The sequence below is a fragment of the Callithrix jacchus genome, chromosome 6, assembly GCF_049354715.1.
Source record: "Callithrix jacchus isolate 240 chromosome 6, calJac240_pri, whole genome shotgun sequence".
NCBI classification, from domain to species: Eukaryota; Metazoa; Chordata; class Mammalia; order Primates; family Cebidae; genus Callithrix; species Callithrix jacchus.
Genome location: NC_133507.1, coordinates 48407789 through 48430346, shown reverse-complemented (window position 1 = coordinate 48430346; position 22558 = coordinate 48407789). Strand labels below are relative to the sequence as shown.

At 37.6% G+C, this 22558-nt stretch overlaps 1 protein-coding gene and 2 long non-coding RNA genes across 3 annotated transcripts in view; 2 read left to right on the top strand and 1 right to left on the bottom strand.

Moving 5' to 3' along the window:
- LOC118154540 (uncharacterized) overlaps nt 1-22558 on the top strand; it is a 62431-nt gene that overhangs the window by 4454 nt on the left and 35419 nt on the right. The gene's annotated exons all lie outside the window — the stretch shown is intronic.
- LOC144576794 (uncharacterized) lies at nt 851-3533 on the bottom strand. The gene is made up of 2 exons (XR_013519315.1): nt 2460-3533; nt 851-2031 (listed from the first exon to the last, which is right to left on the bottom strand). It is a non-coding gene; the product is annotated as an uncharacterized LOC144576794 (long non-coding RNA).
- Nucleotides 3571-4223, top strand: LOC118154539 (eukaryotic translation initiation factor 1A, X-chromosomal-like). Its single transcript, XM_035304363.3, has one exon. The coding sequence runs from the start codon at nt 3692-3694 to the stop codon at nt 4124-4126; it is 435 nt and encodes a 144-aa protein (XP_035160254.1). The 5' UTR covers nt 3571-3691; the 3' UTR covers nt 4127-4223.

Below are 22558 nucleotides of genomic sequence, written 5' to 3'. Positions count from 1 at the left end.
GATGAAAAACTAAGATCTTTTAAAATGAGGTAGTATTTACTTTCTAAGTAAGGCAACATGTAAATTATTATTAGTTAATATTTATGAAGGCCAACAGTGTGCTATGTATTGTATATCACACTGAGAAAACAGTTGTTTATATTGTTGTTTACATAGGTGTGTGTGTGTGTCTGTTTGTGTGCGTGCGCGTGCTTGCCTGGTATCCTATAATAGGGTCATATGGCATATGGGAGAATGGATCATATCTCAGAAAAAGCAGATGAACATCATCAATCATAACTAATTTATATTCTTCATTTCTACCAACTCAGGTTTCATTTTTTTATATATTAACATTTGTATTATACATCACTGCTTATGAAAATTATGACTGATTGAAAAAGAGTTTTCATTGTCCAATTGTAAGTTGCCCTAAAGCGGAACTTCCTTATTTTGATATGTGAAATAGTCTATTTTTATTGAGCTTGTATAAGTTGTTGGTGTTGAGCAATCTATTGCAAAAAGGATCAGTAGCTGCGTGAAACACAGTATTAGTCAAGAATATGTTAAGTTGAATAAAATTTTTTAAAATAGAAGAGACCAATAAACCATGGGCCAAGAGCTGTGCTAGGCACTTTCTCGGATGATTTGCCTGTGTAGTTTATTCCACCTTAGAAACACCATATTAAAGATAAGGATCATAGTTCTCAATATTGAGGATCAGCTATTACAAAGAGAGAAATAGTACTGCATGGAATGAATTAAAAACTGATTGCACAAATTCACCAACAAGGTCTTTGTAGATTAGAAAAAAAGTTCCTTTTGACTTTCTGATTTGACTTTTTGATTTTCTTATGCCATTCCATGTGAGAATTAGTTTTATAAAAAAACAAAATAGTAGCAGAGTTTCTGTTCATTTGTTCTGATGCTTAGCTTTTAACAGTTCTTAGAAATCAAGCCATCTGCAATAAGGATGGCTGAATTTCTATAATTTAAGGTACAGATGAGATAAACATTCTCAAGCTCAGGTGCTTATAACTTTTGTTATTGTTGAACAGTTTCCCCATGTGCTAATTGATTCATAAGACAGCTCTATTACGTCCACAGCTGAGGCTAGATATAATCAAGAAGAACTACTGTGGTACCCAGAAATAAACAAAAGTTAATGGAACTTTGCTGAGACACAAAGACAGTATTTTTGGTGATTGGCTAAAGGTTCAGTTTCACACTTGACGACTTTCTGGTCTGGTCCTCTTTTTCACTTGTTTGTACCACTCACACTTTAAGGAGAGATGAAAAAAATCTAAGTCAAGCCAACAGGAGCCGTGTCTTTCAAGAAAGAAATACAGCTGCCAGAGAACACAAATGAGGACTTTATATAAGCGTAAAGCCAGCGGGGTGTCTGAGGGCATCACATTTCATTGCTCTTGTCTGCTTACTACAAGATATAAAAACTGTCATTTGCCATTGGGGGGATGTTTCATGAATTGAATGTTATAGTTTCATAATCAGATACTTTGGCTTTAGGGGACTGAATGAACTTTTCAGGAAGATTATTTTTTCCGTTCTGTGTTCTTAGAACAGGTTCTAGTTGTCTTTCAATAAGTGAATGCTAATTGTATAAGTAGCTCCTGTTAGTCCTTTCTGGCCTAAACAAAGAACATTAGGAGTTCTGTTTCTGTCTCTCTCTTGCAAAACAGGTGTTTCTTCTCCTATCATTTCATAACCTCTCTATAGGAGTTCTTTATTTTTGTTTATTTTTCAATCGTTTGGTATATAAGACACAACGACTTTTAGGAAGCACACTTAAGTTGTATAATTCATGAATTGTTGTATATTTAAAATGTCTTTTTGTTGTCTTGACTCACAAACTTAATCTCATGAATGACAGCTTGACTGGGCATAGACGTTACTGAATTATACTTTCTTCTCCTTCCAAATAATTACACACTGCTCCACTTATAATGGCATCTAATATTCCAAGATTACTGCACCTTTTCCCACTTTATAGGTGACATATTTCTTCTTTACAGATGCCTTCAAGCTCCTTTCCTGAATAAAACATTTGAATAAGAAAAAGTCATTAGTTTTTATCTTAATGTGCATCTTTTTCCTTTATATAGATAAATGAAATGGAAAACACTGATGTTCAAGACGTACTAAATCAACCAAACATTAATATGCAACACAAACTAAGCTTGAGTGGTTTTATTATAACCTCACTCAGACGCATAGGCTGCAAGAGAAGACCTCAAACTGAACTAGCGGTAATAGTTCACCACTCGTGTTCTGGAGATTAGGCAATTGACAGTCCAGCAACTTGCCTAGTTCATGAATTTTGTCCACTCTCTATTCAGGTCTTGCTTACTTTCTTATGCCCTAAAATTATCTTAGGTCATATCCAAGCCTACTGAATACTGTAAGCGTCTTTTCTTAACCTTTTACATTTGAGACTCTGCCAAGGTGGTACCCTCCCTTACTATTTAAGAGACTGTGTCTTGCATGATCAGTAGGTATTCCCCTACGGCATTTGGATGCAGGATTCGACAGAAATTATCTTCAGGACACAGTTTGCCCTTTATAACTGAAAACCCATGTTTTTAAAAATTTCACAAAATTTCTCTTCGGTTACATTTCTGAATATTTTTATTTTACTGTCCTGTTTTCTTCATGAGGCACACCAATTATGCTTCTGAGTCTCCATTATTATTTTCATAACTGGCATCTTCTCACACTTTGCTCTTGTCTATGTTTTTAAAAACTGATATTTCATTTTGCATTTTCTTCTTTTGGTTTTCTGCAGTTTGATTTTGTTCTCCTTTTTAAAGCATTGAACATGAAATATTCTTCAATATCTTGGAGGAAATTTTTCCCAGCTGTGTGTTTTGACGGTCTTTTGCTTGCCATATTCTCCTTACTTTGTGGTTGCAGAATTTTTCACAGATAACATGACTGGTTTTTTCTCTGTCAGTTATTTTTTAGGTAAAGTCCTACATGAGTGTCTTACTTGTGCCAAAAGCGGATAAGTAGAAACTGTTGGACTCTGTCATGCCTTTATCTGATCTTTTATAATTTTTCACCTCAAAATTGAGGTTAAAATTTAGAACGTTGAATTTCTCTAGTCTGTGTTAAGCCTTGGGAAGCTGGAGGAGAGTAGAATGGAAGCTGGGGTCATGACCACCATTAGTCTTAAAATTTGGTCCCTGTGTTCCTCCCTCTAAATCTCTTTAAACCCCTGGTCCTTCTAAACCACCAGTATGTTCTAGTTCATGATGGGAACAGAGACCCTCAGGAGAATTTGATCTGTTTTATGCTTTGATTTCAGCAGAAAAAATTAGCAAGACTCCTAGTGTAAATTATAAACCCACAGAATTTTCCTTTGGGAAGTCAGACATTTTGTTTTCTTCAGATGATATTGGTCTTCTACAATTAAGAGGCTGGTTCCAGGATATTGTTTCACATCTCTTTTCTTCTCCAAAACTTAACTTTCACTATTCCCTTCGATGTTGAAAAGCTAAGTCGGACGACGCCATTTGCTGTTGCTGAGCGTGGACGCTGGCGGTTAAGACCTAGGTCGCGAGCTTCTCCCGCGCACGCTGCCTGGCCTCCAGCACCTGCTTCATCCTGCGCTCTCTCTCGTGTCGCCCTTCGGAGCAGCGACCGCCGCCACCCGGAAAGAAGTTAGAGACGCTGCGAGGTCGCTGCCACCGCCATGCCCAAGAATAAAGGTAAAGGAGGTAAAAACAGACGTAGAGGTAAGAATGAGAATGAATCGGAAAAAAGAGAACTAGTATTCAAAGAAGACGGTCAAGAGTATGCTCAGGTGATCAAAATGTTGGGAAATGGACGGCTAGAAGCAATGTGTTTCGATGGTGTAAAGAGGTTATGTCACATCAGAGGAAAATTGAGAAAAAAGGTTTGGATAAATACCTCCGACATAATATTGGTTGGTCTCCGAGACTACCAGGATAACAAAGCGGATGTAATTTTAAAATACAATGCAGACGAAGCCAGAAGTCTGAAGGCATATGGCGAGCTTCCAGAGCATGCTAAAGTCAATGAAACGGATACATTTGGTCCGGGAGATGATGATGAAATTCAGTTCGATGACATTGGAGATGATGATGAAGATATTGACGACATCTAAACTGAACTCAAGATTTCACATTCCATCTTTTCTCAAGATTGCCCTACAATTTGGATTTTGGCCATGACAAAGAAGATTAAAATTTCATTAGCATGAATACAGTTTGTTAAAACAGACTGATTTGTTCCTAAGGTATTTTTATTTCTTTTAAAACTGGTAATGCTGAATTATCTTAAGTGAGATGTTAAGCCCACTTCGCTCTTTTAATATAGTGGAGCTTATGGGTAGAAGACCACGTCTACTATTGAAAAAAAAAATAGATTGCTGCTTTTCCTACCACTTCCAATAAGAAAATGGATGTTTTAAAGAAATAATTTGCCTTGTCCTCGTTATGGAATATGATTAAGCCTGGCCTCTTGATTGTATAGAGCATTGTGTATATTCCAATTACCTAGGTATTCCCTTAAGATTTTGATACAATTTGAGGGAGGCAGAAATGTCCATTTGAAGTAAAAAATAAGGCTTGTCATATTTAAAAAAAAAAAAAAAAAAAAAGCTAAGTCAATAAAAATGTGACTGACCATGCTGTTTCTGCTTCAGTCCTGCTGTCATTCCTGTTCAGCAGCAGGGAAAGATACCACAAGTACAGTTTTTTTGTTCTTCATTTGATTCCACTTGAGTATCATAATCGATTATTCATAAATATATTGTCTCTCTTTTCCTGTGCTGCAATATTCTCTACATAGAAAAATATGTGGCCCAGTTACAACCATCCTGTGAAACTTCTTTCAACCTTGTTATGTCCAGCAGGTGTTCTTTGGGGTCTGTGCTTTAGAGTTCTCCACCTGTTTCAATAAAAATAAAATTTTATTTCATTAATTTTGGTTGATTTGGGAGTATAAATCAGAAATGCATACCTTTCCCAAAGACCTTTTTTACACTTTAACTGAGGATTTTGTTTGCCAGTCCTTCTGGTTATCAGCTGACACCAGGAAAACCTACCTTAAGCTATCAATTCCTCGTGCCTTTCTAGTATTCTCTTGCTTTGAGCCCAACATAAAAATATCCAGAGGGAAGGAGATAGTATGTATTAGTGGACATCACAGAATTTATAGTAGGGCTTCCAGAAAACTGTTAATTCCTTGAAAATGCAAACTTATGCATATATTCTCCACAATCTTAAAAAAAGTCTTTCTTATACCAAGAAGCAGATGTAGATATCAACTTCTTTTGCATTATATATAGTCTGTGTGTGTGTGTGTGTGTGTGTGTGTGTGTGTGTGTGTATAGCTTCAGGAACACATGCTTTCTGAGTCTATGCAATAATTGTACCTCTTAGGGGCCTAAGAATTTCTATATATATATATAGTTATGTTTTAGGTTTTGGGGTACATGTGAAGAACATGCATGATTGTTGCATAGCTACATACATGGCAGTGTGGTTTGCTGCCTTCCTCCCCATCACCTATATCTGGTATTTCTCTCCATGTTATCCCTCCCCAACTCCCCATCCCCACTGTCCCTCTCCCAGTTCCCAACAGATCTCAGTGTGTGATGCTCCCCTCCCTGTGTCCATGTGTTCTCACTGTTCAACACCTGCCTATGAGTGAGAACGTGCTGTGTTTGATTTTCTGTTCTTGTGTCAGTTTGCTGAGAATGACGGTTTCCAGGTTCATCCATGTTCCTACGAAGGACACAACTCATCATTTTTATGGCTGCATAGTATTCCATGGTGTATATGTGGCACATTTTCACTGTCCAGTCTATCATCGATGGGCATTTGGGTTGGTTCCAAGTCTTTGCTATTGTAAACAGTGCTGCAATGAACATTCATGTGTGTGTGTCCTTATAATAGAGAGATTTATAATCCTTTGAATATATACACAGTAATGGGATTGCTGGGTCAAATGGAATTTGTATTTCTAGGTCCTTGAGGAATCGCCACACTGTCTTCCACAATGGTTGAACTAATTTACACTTCCACCAACAGTGTAAAAGTGTTCCTATTTCTCCACATATTCTCCAGCATCTGTTGTCTCCAGAATTTTTAATGATTGCCATTCTAACTGGTGTGAGCCTAAGAATCTCTTAAACAATGAGTAGCAAAGTCTTTAATAGAACTTGCTGATAAAGGCCAGGCATAAATCACTATAGCTTTTGCAAGTAAATTATTTTTATTTTTTTCAGTGAAACAGGATGTATTCCTATTTCCCTTCTCTGATTACTTTCCATAGCTACATGTGGAAAATTTAATTAGCCTCTACTGAGATTATATAATGCTGCCACATGGTCCTGCTGTTGAAGTTGATTCTTGCACAGCTCTGTGGACTTTGTACATTCTGCAGTGAACCTCTTGTTGACTCAGGTTCTTACAAAGGTCGTAATAGTGTATGCTGGGGCTCCAGGGATTATCAGTTGCATTAGGTTACACCCACGTATTCAGTCATTTTCTTTTTCCAAAACATGGTACAATCCCAAAGTGGTTGAGTCTTGAAGGATATACTAGAACAAGTCCTTTTTATTAACTTCAACATCATTTTATTTTAGTAGCTGCCTTGCCTTTCCCTGTCAGTGAGTCTGCACTGAGACCACCTTAGTCTCTCTGGACATGTCTTCCTACAGGTTTCTTTTCCTCTAGAAACTGTAGGCTACTTAGCCACTGTTGAGCAGTGATAAACTTTGCATGTGGGTCTGAGGAAATGACAACATTGATAAAAAATTATAAAAATTCCCATCACATCTTCTCCTACACATGTATAGTCAAAGGGTGCTGCTCATGTGATGCCTGAGTGTTGGTATGTTCAGGGCAGAACAGGGAGGTCACTGTGGCTAGGCCAGAGTGATGGGCATTGAGTAGGTTTGGGATGGGCATCAATGATGAGGTAAGGTCTGAAAGATTATAGGTGGCTGAGTGAAGGACTTCTGCTGGCCCATATGGCAACTCTGTGAGACTTAGAAAAAGGTGCACAACAATTGCATTGTTTGGAACTCAAAAGATAAATGCTTGAGTGGATGAATATCCTATTCATTCCCCATGATGTGCTTGTTTCACATTGCATGCCTATATCAAAACATCTATGTACCCCATAAATATCTACCCACAAAACTTTAATTTTTTTATTTTAAATAAGAAAAAGGAACATATTAGTCATGCACCAGAAAACATAGTTTGATAAAGTGATTTTAACCTCTATTAGCTGGTTCAGCCTGGTGCACAGATACACAGTGCAAAGCCTGTCAACCAAATAGAGCACCCAGAATGTGCATGCCATCATAGGGACATTATACTCGACTCTGAGCCCAAATGGGAAGCCATTGGAAGCTGCTGAGTAAATCAGTGACATGACCCGACTTGCCCAGAACCTTTAAAAGGACGATTTGGGCTGCTCTGTTGAGAAAAGGAATCATAGCAGAAGCAGAAAAGCCAGTTGGGAGGATAGTACATAATTTGGATGAAAAATTATGGTGACTTGGATTAGGATGTTAGCAGTGGAGGCAAACAGAAGGCTCAGGTTTTGGCAATACTTTGATGGTAGGTTTTATAGGATTATGATAAAAAGAAAAGAGTCACAGATGACTAAAATAATAGAGTAAACCATTTTTAGTCTTCTCAGAATCAGTCACTAAGATAAATTTAGGAAATACCTTCAGTGCATTATATTTTAATTTTCTATTTGTTAGATTATGATAATATTTCCCTAATTAGTATACTCAGTTGGTGTAAGAATCACATGAAATGTCATATGTCAAATTATTTTCATACAGTAAAATATAATAAATACAATATTGATTATGTGAGAGCTAGCTATTGGGGACATTTAAGAGCACCTGCAAAAAACCCTGTCCACAATCTTATTATATCCCCTACTGTTTGTAAGAGGCCCATAGCACACAATCAGATATTTCTTTTTTATTTAAAATAGGTCTTGATTTTTTAAAAAATTTTAAACATTCAAGAGTCTCCGCCACATTCAAGAGCTTCAGTAGAGAACAACTCCTCTGGTGATTATTAGTGAACACTGCAGTAAGGAGCAACTGATGACTGCACAGTGATGCTGTGGGGAAAACTCACAGTGCAGGTTTCAGGGAAGGACATTAGGAGTGGCTGATATGGAAGGGAGAAGACTCCCCCCAAGTCTAAATTTTTATAATTCATGATTTTCCCCACAAATGATCATATTTCCATAGAAGACAAGTTATAATCTTACATGTCATAGTTCTTAGGCAGAGGTCACAGAGAAAGAGTGTCAGAAGGATCAGGTGTAATGGCTAGACTGAGAAGCAATTTATCTAATATGAATTGAAGCAAAACAGACATAAGACAAAGAGAAATCTAAAACTTTTACTGAGAAATTTCCTCAAAATGTATCTAGATTCAGTAACTTGTATGATTGTTGACCTAGAATTAGTATATATGCAGAAAAACAATCTGTTTTATTGAGTTTAAGATTGGTTTTTTGAATGAATACCTTTTCCAAACTTTTTTGTGTTTACAATGTTGATAATATGGAGAGTTTCAATAATGTGCTGTTTTCTATAATCTGCATTTAATAGTAAGAATTGTATAAGAAAAATGACCTAGTTTCCAAAGGTCAGATATAGATCCAATATATGATATTCAAGTCTATTTATTAAAATCAATAGTAATAATAATTACTATTTGTGTTGGTTATGTTCCCACAAATATAAGTAGCTGTTTGATTACATGATCAATCATTGAACAACTCTAGGTATGACAATCCCCGTTTTACAGATGAGGGCAGTGAGAGGACTAACAATGAAAACTGAAGTGGAGATCAGCTGGCAGACATAGAGACACTTGCCCTCTCAGAGTGAGGTTCAAGGCTGGCAGAGTGGGAAGGCTGAAGATCAGGGAGACTGAAGAGTCACTAAATCATAGAACTGAGATTTGAGCTCAAGTCATTTCTATCTCCCTTGCTATAAACCACTTTGCAATATTGTCTTCAGTGTAACTTCTTTTGAGAATAAATCCTTATTAGTGTGCTAAACATCATTTAACAAGTTTTAAAGAAGCCTCTGTGAGTGATCACAAAATGCAGCTTGTAACTACTTTTCCTATAATACACATTTTTAGCATCAACATTAAAATTATCTACTCCATGCAAACTTTCTCACTCTTGTAATACTAACTCAGCATCTTTAGTTCCTAATAGAAATAAAAGAAGATGATGTATTGTAACCACTTGTTTGTTCAGCAAATATTTGTTGAGTGCCTATTGCATGCCAGACACTGTCTAGATACTGGGGATACACTGTTAAATAAATGGCCCAGATCCATCCCTGTCTCACGGAGTTCTTGTAACTATGACATGTTAAACCATACAAAGAAAATACTAATTTCTTGGTAATATTAGGGAAGGCCATATATCTTAAAGCAAAAGAAAATGTGTAAAATGTATTTTTGTGATAGATTAGCTTCTGTAGTCTCAATTCTGAGCCACTTTTGGTTTCAAAAAAAATTGTTTTAAAAGAATTAAGTGTGAATCTTCTTTTAGTGGCAAGCTTTAGGGCAAGCACTGGAATTGAGAGAAAATAGTATCATAAGGCTTAGTCCAGAAATCCAGGCTAAGATGACCAAAAGATCTGAGGAGTTGAAAAGGCCTAAAGAAGTCCCCAGAAGTTTCTATAGTCCTCTCATGGCTCTGCTATAATGCCCATCTACAGCCACGAGTTATGCAGATGTGCACACATGTTCATGGGTCCTCTGCGTTCTCCCCGTACCAGTCTATGCCTTCATAACAATCCTCAGTTGTCTTTTTGATTTCTCTATTTGCCAGAGAAAAACATACAATACAGATTTGTCCCCTTTTATAAGGGAATCCAGAGTAGTACATATAGCTAGTGATACTTCACAGTGAATATTAGCCAAATATTTAATATTTAGTCACAGAGTAAATTCCCACATCTCCAAAATGTGGAAGATTTAAAATGCTTAACTAGCTTTTAGGGTTACTGTGAAAATTCATTAATAAAGAGCCTTGAGGAAAAGTGTTTACAATGCACTTGAAAAGAATAATTACAATGAAAGGCACATTTAGCAGGCATGTAGAATGTGGTTTAATTTCTCTTGGTTATAAAGCTCATCACTGTACATAAAAACCCAGCTTTCCCATGAATGGATAAGCCGGTTAGAAAAACTCCTCTTGGTAGTCAGTTCTGCAAGATATTATATTCAGTAATTAATTTTATAATAACTGGTTCACACATACAAAGTAGTCCATTTGCATAAAAAATTACTGCTTAAATGACAAATCAATTATTGCACACAAAGTCAATTATTATACACTTGTTTAAAACTGAATATCATAATTAAAATTTGAGTAATTTGCTGTTTTTCCTATTGCAACACAGTACAGTAATTAGTATTCTAGCTCTGTGAGATTAAGTGTGTCTATAAAGTCATTAAAATAAAAATTCCTAAACCTAATGCATAGTAGATGCATGATAATTGTAATGTTTCAGGGAAAGGTTTTTTTTTAATAGAAATGCTCATTGAGTTTCCATCTTCTTTCAAAACTTTATGACAGAGCCCACATGGCTATTGGTTAGCACTGTTTTTTCTGAAAGAGAAATGAGGGTAAGAACTGAGTATTGCAAAGCTGGAGAGCAAATGTCTTTCATATTGAATTAAATTCACCTGTATAAAAAAACTGAAATTGTTTAAAATAAAGCATCGAAGGGGAATTTATCATTGAGTGCTCTAATTGGAACATGTAACCCCAGTGAACAAAAGATGAGCATTTAGCTAAGTTTTAATTCTGTAGAAATAGTCTATGAGTGAAAAACATTCAAAATGTTAGCAGCATCATTATGGACAGATAAAAGAGGCTTCAAGGAATTATTAAATAAGCTTTCACTCAGAAGAGGCCCACAGGCCTACATGGCCATATGAATCAGGTAAGACACAGATGATTCAATTGTTTCTAGAGGCTGACCTCTATCACTACCACCCTGCTCTAAGCTACTGTTATCTCTCACCTGGATTATTGGAATAGCTCCAAAACTTCCTAATAATAACTTTCTAACACCCTTCTAGTAGTTCCAAAAACCAGCCAGCATGATCAAATTTACCCCTCTGCAGGCTGTCATCTCCCTTTCAGTACATGCTAATGTGTATGTTATGACCTAGCTGGCCCAACATGGCCCTGCCTACCACCTCTCTGAGTTAATCTCCTACTACCTTCCAAGTTCACTCACTGAACTCTGGCCTTCTGGCCCCCTTGCTCCTTCTCTTGTGCACCATCCCAGAACTCTCTATTTTTCTACTGTTTTCTTTTTTTTTTTTTTTTTTGAAACAGAGTCTCGCTCTGTCACCCAGCTGGAGTGCAGTGGTGCAATCTTGGCTCATTGCAACCTCAGCCTCCTGGATTCAAGCAATTCTCCTGCCTCAGCTTCTCAAGTAGCTGGGATTACAGGGATGTGCCACCATGTCCAGCTAATTTTTTTGTATTTTTGTAGAGACAGGGTTTCACCACCTTGATCAGGCTGGTCTTGACTCCTTGACCTTGTGATTCACCCACTTCGGCCTCTCAAAGTGCTGGGATTACAGACATGAGCCACTGCACCTGGCCTGTTTTCTTCTTTTGAAATGTCACTTAATCAAAAGAGTTAGGTTTTTTTTTCTTTTTAATTGTAGGAAAGGTAATTTCTGTGTGTATTGAGTGTGTATCGAGTGCAGGCTTCTAATTTGAACTTCCTAAGTGTCAGTGATGATGAGCCTGAAAGGATTGAATCACCATGTTGTTCTTCTCCCACATTTACCTGGATGATTGGCACCTGGTTTTATATCGCAGTTTCCAAAACTTACCAAGGAGCTCTTGTTAATATCCTACAATGGCTGAAATTTATTGTCCCTTGTAAGGCCCTGTGCTTTTCCCAGCTTCTATTAAAAAACATTGTTTTATCTTTCTGTCTATTCTCCCACAGGAATATAAACTTCACTAGGGCAGGGACTTTTTGTTCATTGCAATATCTCAGTCATCCAGAACAGTGTCTGGCATTTCGTAGACAGTAAGATTTTGTTGAATGAATTAATGATCATATTAATAACCATGTATCCTAATCCAATACCAACTTCAGTGTACCTATCTTGAACACTTAAAGACTCATGATGAATCAACCACTTCAAAAACTACCACTGTTTCTCATTTATTCATTCTTCTGACAAAATATTATTTACTACCTACAATGTTAAGACTTTTATAAGCATTGGAGATATGAGTAAGCAAAACAGCTAAATTTAGACCATAAAATATATCTCATACTGGAAATAAATAGACAACAAATACACAAAGAATATATGATATAACACTCGGTAGTGATAAGAAGAAAAATGAGGGAGGATAAGGGGTCGCATATTCTCCAGCAGCGCTGTTTGAGAAGACTTGGTGAGGGAAGCCCTTTCTGAGGAGGAAGCATCTGAGTAGAGGCCTGAGTGACATGTGAGAGTGAGCCAAGAGAGGATCTGGGGAAGAGCTGGTGGATGAAAACTATGGTGTGGGGGAGGCTGGCATATTGAAGCAAAAAAGGACAAGACTGTAGGAACAGAGGCCCAGAAAGGGTGAGGGGATAGGGCAGCCAGAAGCAGATTTTCTAGGGTCCTTGAATACTTTTCTCATTGTGCTAGGAAAGCATTCAAGAGTTCTCAGCAGGGGAGTAACTAGATCTGAGTTATCTATTACAAAAAAGGATCACTCTGACTGTTGAGTGAAAACTAGGCTGAAAGAGGGCAAGTGTAGAAGCCAGAAAAAGCACAGAGCCTTACAATGGATAATTAGTCTTAGCAGTTGTAGGATATTACTAAGAGCTCCTTGGTAATATTTAGGAGTTGAGATATGAAACACAGGTGGCCAATTATCCAGGTAAATATGGGAACAGAACGCCATGGTGATTTGATCCTCTAAGCCACACCGTTACAGTCATTTAGGCACCTCAAATTAGAAGTCCAGGATTCAAAAGACCCAGGGCTTATCCTGCCTGAGTATTGAAAAAGGAGAATAAAAATCCACAGCAAGAAATACAGTATTTTTCAATTCTTCAACTACAAAAAGAGAAGAATTGGATCAGCAGAAACAACACATGAAATTAACCACCCAGGTCCACCCACTCCCTAGGGAAATATGTGGCCAGATTAGCCCCATTAGTCATATATGATCACATAAATAAGACATTCATGGAGGAAGTCACCCTTAACCCCAAAGGAATAGTTACATAAGTAACAGCACTGGTCACTGCAGGAATTCATTTTTTCTTTCACTGTCCTAATGTACAGTTTTCTGCTTTCTCCTTACTATTTCATCTGTAATCACTCATATAAATGGCCCGGATCATTTTATAATAATAAAAACAAATACTGTGAAGCTCTGCTTCAACTATTCTATTTCCCTACAGTTAAACATCTGGTAGTTTAAATCTATGTCATTTATTTACTTGTGGCATAATCCTATTGAATGTGACCTAGAGAGAAACTGATAAGTTAATAAAATGCAGAAGTACCATATACTCACCAGACCATGACTGCTACAAGGGTTGGTATTTATGTTTTTGCTGAAATTATGATTTGAAGCCTCTACCCAGCTGAAATTCCATGTAGTACTATCCCCTCTCTGAGTGTTCCTGATTATTAAAGAGTTTGTTGATCTCTTGAGACTGGAATGCTTATTTTAGTAATAGGCTTCCTTGCTTCTGGGAAACCCATTCCTGTGGATTGCGATGGCAGGGTACAGGAGAGTATATAGCACAGCAATTAACTCCCTGGATTTGAATTCTAGCTTTGTCACTTCCTAGCAGCATGATATTGTGCAAGTTACTTAATCTCTGTATCCATTTTCTAATTTATAAAACAGAAATAATTCTACCTTCCTACCTCTTAGTAATTGCTATCACACTGTAATATTATGAGGAATGGTTGAGATACAGGCTGAGTATCCCTAACCTGAAATGCTTGGAACCAGAAATGTTTCAAATTTGGATTTTTTAAAAATTTTGGAATATTTGCACTATATTAACCAGTTCAGCATCTCAAATTGAAAACCAGAAATTTGAAATGTTCCAATGAGCATTTCCTTTGAGCATCATGTCAGTACTCAAAAAGTTTAAGATTTTAGAGCATTTCAGATTTCAGATTTCCAGATTAGAAACACTCAGAAGACCTGTATTTATAAAACTTTTGTGACAGTGTTTGACATCCAAAAAATGATGGGCAAATATTGTCAGCCATTCGTATTGTGTCAGGGAGGGAAGTTGTCTTCTGTCTAACCATTGCTCCTGCTAATGGTGCCATTTGGAGAATGACAATGCCTAGGCCAAGTGTCCTGTATCCAAGTGTTCCCAAAGATACCCTGCTTTGTGCTAAATTCTGGACAGAGGTAGGAAGATTAAGTCTCCTTTAAACTCTTGGTCAGGTCTTGTCTCCTGGCCAAACAGAACTTCTGGTATCTATCATCCTATCAAGTTTCCAGCCAGTGGTGAACACTTCTGTTTGTTTCTGATTCTCTCCTCCATTTATGAGAATTCAAATCTAAATCTTGTGCCTAGACAGGTAAGGGAGTTGTTTTCATCCTAACTGTTCCTGCAGAGCAGACCTCATGCCATCCTCTTCTTTCTTCTATTGGCTTTTACTTTTAGCTAAACGCCTCCTTCCCTTAATTGGTAAACAAATGCTTTTATGCATATCATTAGAACATGCAGAAGGAATGGGGGAGAGGAATATTTTCTACACTGTCAGTGTCTGGGTCTTGTTCAGCCAGGTAAATATGCCCTATTGTAGATGTTGAAGTTTTATTTGTCTGGTGGGGTCAGATTTAGATGGCCCATGGTTACCTGATTCAAAAGGTATAATGTGTTCATTAGAGAAGGCCAAATGCACATTTAAAAACATTAAGGCCAAATATGTATGGCTCAAGTGCAATAAGAATTCTACTTCTTGCTCATGTAACAGTCCAAGGTGGATGTAACTGTTGGGCATCTCACCTCCACTCAGTAGTTCAGGCAGTGATCCAGGTTTCTTTCCTTTTGAGGCTCTAGACTTCGCTATCTAGCTCTCTAAAGAGAAAAGAGCCTGAAGGAGATATGCCTGCTTCTCTTGGCACAAAACAGCACACTTCTTTTCTACACACAGTCCACTGTGAGTTAGTCATAGCTACCTGCATGGTCTGTCAAAGGCATTCTCTATGAAAGGGAAAACATCTTTCAGTGGGAGTAGAATTATCTCCACACATAGAAAACACAATTCTGTATTTTATCAGAGTCAAACAATCAAAATATGTTAACTTTTCATTTAAACTCAGAACTGACTTACTCAAAATTAGAACCCACGAGTGAGTCATCAGGCAAAACTAAATTTTTTAAAAGGATAACTATAATCAGTATATTTATTCCTCTTGCCACATTCTCTACAAGGAATTGTAATTTAAATAAAGGGAAATATTTGCTGACAACAATTAAGTCCTCATTCTAAAAAGCACATCTAGTAAAATTTTGCCTTGATTCAAGAAGTAAAGAGGTAAAACATGGGAAGTGAACACCCTACCACACCAATTTTTTAAAACCTTTTTCATTATTCAACCAAGGACTCACATTAAATCTCTGGCAAGTTTGAGAAGGTGGTAAATATCTTGACTTCATGGTACCCATTAGCAATATTTTTAAAGACTACTTTAAACTTTAATAAGCTAATTCAATTCATGCTTAGGGAGTTGCTGGATTTCAATGTGCTAAACAAATACCCCTGACTCAGGCAGCATCTTTTTCTACATTACTAATGCATTACACATAAGCTTTCCCAATATTGGTGCCACTGTGCAAACAGTACTGTCACTTAGAGCCACGTTCAACTTTTGTAAACAAATGATTCAATTAATAAACCTCACCAGGGAATAGTACTTTTGACTTAAAGGTTGCCTTTCTAAGATTGCTTTATAAAACAGTTTTCACGTTCCTGGAGCTTATGACCTACATGCATTTCAGGATTTGCTAATGAACTGCTCAGCTGCTGAGTTGAGTAAATACAAAAGGCCATTTCTCTTTGCTCTTTCCACACCTTTTAATTGGAACAAGTATGTTTTTGGTCTGATTCATACCACTTTTATGTGTTAGAAACTTGTGTGCATAAAAATTTGGTTGAAATTCTACAGGCAGTAGGGGTCACATTTTTTAAACATGGGCAGCAGGGTTGCTTTAATTCTACAGGACAAGGATTAATAGATCATGAGTGACATGATGGATTTGTTTGAAAATTACATTCCAACCTAAGTGAGTTTTAACTCCCGTAATGTGTCTGTCTATGTTTCTAAAGCAATCATTTTCCAAGTAGAATGCACAGGTGGCCCAAGGGGTTAAGATAGATTGTATTAGTCAAGACTCTAGTTGCAAGTGATAGAAACACTTCTCAAAATGGATTAAACAAAAAAATGGAATGTATATGCTCATGTATATGAAACGTCTAAGGTTGAGCTGATTTCAGGCAAGGCTGGTGTATCATTGGGCGTCTCAACAGGAAACAGCTGGCACACTCATGTTAAAATAACCAGAACAGTTTACGTACACAAGAACCATTGTGAAGATGTGGCAGTAGTGAATGAAAAGGAGCTAGAACAGTAACCCAGTGTTAGCAGAAGAACTGTTGCCATCTATAAGCCCAATGATATTAGAGGAAGAAGTTGCCAGAACCTGAAAAGGGCCTGACAGAGCCAGCCTAAGACAACCCTATAGAGGGACCCAGAGGATCAAACCCCTTATCTCACCTTTGCTGTGGCTCCCCAGTGCCTATCTCCATCTGAAAACCAGAGAGGTCCTCTATGTGGTCTCCACAGGTCAGCTTCCTAGGTTGGGCTTCTGGGAAGAAAGGTGCAGAGTGGTTCTGTTCGATACAGCTAGGTATGATAACCTCAGCACTGGCTTCCATCTCCTGGATAGTCTCCATTCCCTCTTGGTGTTACTAGTAGACATGCTTTCTTTCCCCTCATGGTGACCAAAAGATCACCAGCAGCTCCATGACTGACTCCTAATAGCCTAGCTACCTTGAGAGGGTTTCTTTGCCCTAAAAGTCGAATGTAAGTTGCAAGTCCCCAGATTAGCTCAAAGATCCTTCCCCGAACCACCTGCTGCAAGCAGGAAGTAGAATACACTCACAAGCCAGCTTTCGATTATATGCCAAACTCTGCAGCTGAGATGGATTCAGCCATAACTGAACCAAATGATTAAGTTAGAAAAGACTGAGGCTGCAAAAGGAAAGATGGATATTGGTATCAAAAGAAAGAGAAGCTGATGCTGGACAGATGGATCCACTGAATATACACCACTTAAGAGATAAAAGCTGGAAGCAGTGTGTGAGCAAATCCGCTTTCGGAACCCTTAAGCATATTTGTTTCTTTTGCCAAGATCCATTCTGAGAAATGGGACTCCTTTTCCTTATGATACATCCACTAGAGAATCTGAATACCTATTTTCTAAAATCTTTTCTGAGATGCTGATTCTATCAGTTCAATTCTTTGTTAACTGTTCTTTTCATGGGTGGAAAACAGTCCTCTTCTCCTCTAAGAGGCATATGAATGAAGATGGATGATATTGTTTTGGAATTCTTAACATGGAGCCTTTGGAATTCGAGGGAATTTAGTTATAGACTTTATGGTTCTGTGGACACTTGCAATTATATAGAAAATAAACAATTTTCATTTTTTAAGGGTGAAGAGTCCACAGGTTTTCTTATATTTTTCAGAAAGGTGATCGCAAAATAGTTAATACCCTTTGCTGGCTTATGCCCTTTCATGAACATATATTCTTTTTGATGGCTCATTTCTTACAGAGAGCAGCTATGAGAATAATTCATCAAGGTCTGAGTTCCAGAGAATCAAAATCATTGTTGTAAGCAGACAAAACTACTGTGTAAAGAGATAATCATGATCTATAAACAGGGAATAAAATATTTAATTTTAAAAGTCCATATAAATAAATCATAAAAATGATGCCCCTAAAAGTTACAGTGATTTTATTAATTAACTTCATAATGTAGTCATCGTAAGTATATAGGATTAATGCTCTTTTAAAAGCAAAATGTATTTCTCTTTTATATTAATTTCTGTGCCTGTAAATAATAGCTACTATATACTGCTGCCTACAGCCACATAAATATTTACTTCTTATCATAGCCTTATTGTCCTGTGTGTTCATAATATGTGAAGCTAGAGAATCTAGTCAACTAACAACCCAAAGGCTAAGTGACACAATTATCTGAATGTGGCCAGCTCCATGCTCACTGGGGCAATGCTTCACAGAAATAGAACTAAGACCCAAGCAGATGTAAGTACACAGCAAATAAACCTTGACTCCCTGACTTTGTTGAACTTTTTGCAGAAGAAACAGGAACCCAGGAGAAGGAAGCCAACCAGGATAGTACCGGGAGTAGGACTGGGGTAAGAGAAGTTATGTAAGCCAGATAAGTGATGATATTTCCTCTTAGAAATGTTAGGTGCACATATTAGTTTGCTAGAGCTGCTGTAACAAAGTACCAAAACTGAGTGGCTTAAACAACAGAAATGTATTTTCCCATGGTTCTAGAGGCTAAAGGTCTGAGATCAGGGTGCTGGCAGTGTTAGTTCCTTCTGAGGCTGTGAGCGAGGATCTGCTCCATGTCCTTCTCTGAGCTTCTGGTGGTTTGCTGGCAATTTTTCACACCAAAGATTCTTAGCCTGTAGAAGCATCACCTGGTCTCTGTCTTTGTCTACACATATACTTTCTCCCTATTTGTATGGCTTCCTCTGTGCTCAAATTCCCACCCCTGCTTCTTCTTGTTTTTTTGAGACAGTATCACTCTGTTGCCAAGGCTGGAGTGCAGTGACACAATCTCGGCTCACTGCAATCTCTGCCTCCCGGGTTCAAGTGATTCTTCTGCCTCAGCCTCCTGAGTAGCTGGGATTACAGGCGTGTGCCATCACGCCCAGCTAACTTTTGTACTTTTTTAGTAGAGACGGGGTTTTTACCATGTTGGTCAGGCTGGTCTCAAGCTCGTGACCTCATGATCCACCCTCCTCAGCCTCTCAAAGGGCTGGGATTACAAGCGTGAGCCCTCACAAATTTCCCCTTTTTATGAGGACACCACTCATATTGGATAATGGGGACCACCATACTTTAGTAAAACCTCATCTTAACTGAACTAATTGCTTCTACAGTGACTCTATATCCAAATAAGTGCACATTGTGAAGTGTTAGGACTTCATCCTTTCAAAAGATGAATTCAACTCACAGCAAGGCATTACCCTTCAAACACCCAGATTCAGATACATAACCGTAACAAATAAAATTGTCACTGTCAGATCAGATTAAATGTGTTTGGGAGCGTGAAAGTAGCCAGGCAACTGCAGAAATTAGGCAGGATTAAATATAACTGACTTAAAGGGACAGGGAGTTTTACGGATAGTTTGTGGATAGATTAAAACACAGAATCTTCCTCTGCTCATGTTTGCTGTATGTCACCTGTGTTGCTTCTGTAGTTTTTTTTCCTGTCCTTGTGGTTTTTGGGGTTATAATTATGAAGCACAGTGAAAAAAATTGGCTTTTTGAGCCTCTTTTTTGTTTGGATTAGATCAGCATTTTATCTGAGAGGTAATCCCCCTCAGATTTCAAGTGTAAAGAAAAAATAAGTGATATGAGGACTATCTACTTTAATCCCCTCTCCTTTGAAGAATATTAGTATATTTGAAGTGCTAACAAGTCCTATAACCAGGAAAACCTTTTCAATCTTACTTAAACAGAGCTTTTTCAAGCTTATTTGATTATGTAGACCGCTTTTTTGTACTAATCCTATGTATCATTCTGGAGAGCTAGTGGTGCTGACATGCATTTTGGGGAACAACAAGGAAAATATTTACCAAGATCTTTTATAGATTAAAATTACTGTAAATTCTAGGAAGAGGGGAACAGACAGGTTGGAGGTGGGACATAGTAACTGAGTAATTAAGTTTATTCTCTAATATGTTTTACTCACAGACTGTGAGCCCAGCTTTGTGTTCCTGGGAGGTAAATCACACATGGAAGACTCAAGCCTTAGGCAAGTTCTAGATAAGAGAATTTACTAAGAATATTGCATTATTCATGGATGGGAAAAATAAGGGTGTGAGAGACAGAGTACCTTCTATCAGTGTGATAAGAAAATACACAGTGACCCTGATGGAGCATGAGATAAGACCTCACTAGGAAAGTACACCATGAATTGGTTTGGGAGTACAGAGTAAGACAGAGTACATCCAGGCCTCAATTTAACTTGCATTTAATTCTTAGCATAATTCTTAGCAATAACACTTATCTGAAGTCAGTGTCATTGTCTCCGACTAACATGTGCTGTTCAAAGTCTGCATAATAGCCATAGGCCTGAGATCTCTGTGCACCTAATGTTTATGTCCTCACCACCTCACGCTGTTCTGAAGAGAGATTGGAGGATGTCCTGGGGTCTGAGACAGCTCTTAAGAAGGGTGAAGAAAGGGGTGTTTGGTCAAAGGGGTCCTGGTCTAGTGTGTTTCGTGTGGGAATTTGTTGCCATCATTGTCAATACTGTTATTTCTAAGCCTGAAAAAAATGGAAACTACAAAAATAACTTTCTCATTCCAAGATGATTATGAACAGTAGAGTCCAATGCTATCATCAAACCTGCAGTCTGCAATATTTGTAGACCTGTGCCAATTGACAAGAAAAAAAAAATATTAATTAAAAAAAATGATATCCCTAGGGACAGACCCAAATGTGGGTCTGTGCCATGGTGTGTCTGATCTTCAAGGTGCCTGCTAGGTCTTTGACATACCCTTGATGCTCTAGTGGGATCCCTAAAGCTCATTAATGTCACCAGCCAACCATAATGAGCATAAAATGAGGCAGTCTGAGATGGCCAAGAATAATCTGAAACAGTCAATCTGAAACAGCAGCCAGTTGTGATTGTATACCTCTTCTCCATGGGAGATACATAATCAGCATACAAAATCAGAAACCCAAGTGGCAGCTGAATTGCAGGCTGAACTAAGAAGCTTTCTAGCAACACGGCAACCCATTTCAAGTGGTATGGCAGAGCTGGGAACAAATTGGAAGCATCACTGGTAGACAGAACAATATGGCATGAAGCATCACAGATGGGGTGGCTTTTTGAGTAAAGGTGTCAAACAGACTGTGAGGAAATGAAACAGATTCTTAGATGGTGGCTGCAGAAGAAAATGAAAGGGCAATCCTTGTGTGTCTGTCACGTGGAGAACACTGCTTTGCATTTTTCAGCATCAGCAACACCCATACATCCAGATTGTGAGCACTAACAGGGTAGACTTTTAAAGTTTTCTAAAAATTTGACCTACAAGAAAAATCCTTGAAGAACAGTGAACATTCTATCCTTATGATTTACTATGGCATTTTGTTCTCAATGCAGTTCAACCTCCAATAATAATCTATATCACGTATCACGCTACTGTGTTAATCATTTTCATCTCCAAACCACATGGGCTTTTTCTCCCAACCAGAATATGACAAATGGGATAAGATGAGGGGAGGAGCAGGAGTATCTTAAAATGTCATTAAATTGAGATTTTTTTTTAAAGGAAACTAAAGAGGTTTAGCTGGAAGAGAAGATAACGGCATTTGTTGAGGTGAATTGACCAAAATAGGGACAAATAGGTCTTCAGATATCTGAAAGATTATCCCGAAAAAGACAGAATAGATTGTTCTTTATTTAAAAGACCAGAACACAAAATCAATGGAAAGAAATAATAAAGAAACAAATTTTACTTCAGCACAACGAAGAACTTTCCAACTATATTCCAATCTTACAGAAAAATAGATTGCACTGAGATAGTAACAGAGCTGGCAGTGGTCAGTGACCAGAGAGCAGCCATTAGCTTGGGATGATACAGAATAATCTTATTACAGAGTCTGAGGTTAAATGAGTCTGAAATTAAATGAAATACATATTATTCGCTTGTCTCTTATTCTTTCTACAGAGCTTTAGACTCCTTGAAAACAGGGGTGGACTGTTCTAAATATTTCTCATCTTCACAGAGCCCAGTAGGGAACCTTGAATCTAGCAGGTGGTCCAAAACCTATGATTAAATTAATTTGATAACATTGCATCTTCAGACTTTTATGATACAAATAATTCAAAACTATCCACTCAACTCAATTCAGCTAATTTAGTCCATAAGTAACTAATGTAATAGATTTACTCAAACAACAAAATTTTCAGAGCCAACCGTATATGCAGCACTGCTCTGAGACAATAAGATATTTTGTCAACAATTTACTTAAAATCAGTTCATATTATGTTAATTGTGAGGGCCAGCATCTCTTAGCAGATAATCTCACCACTTGTTTTCTGAGAAAAATTGAGCCACTTGATGGATATTCCCTTGTTTTTAGATATACAATCTACCTACATCAATATGTATTCTATTTCATCTTCTCCTGTTGCAACTGAAGACATTACTTTCCAGCTCCCTAAGGCCA

Excerpts from the sequence above, each read along its gene's own strand:
- LOC118154539 (XM_035304363.3), top strand. The coding sequence starts at position 3,692 with ATGCCCAAGAATAAAGGTAAAGGAGGTAAAAACAGACGTAGAGGTAAG.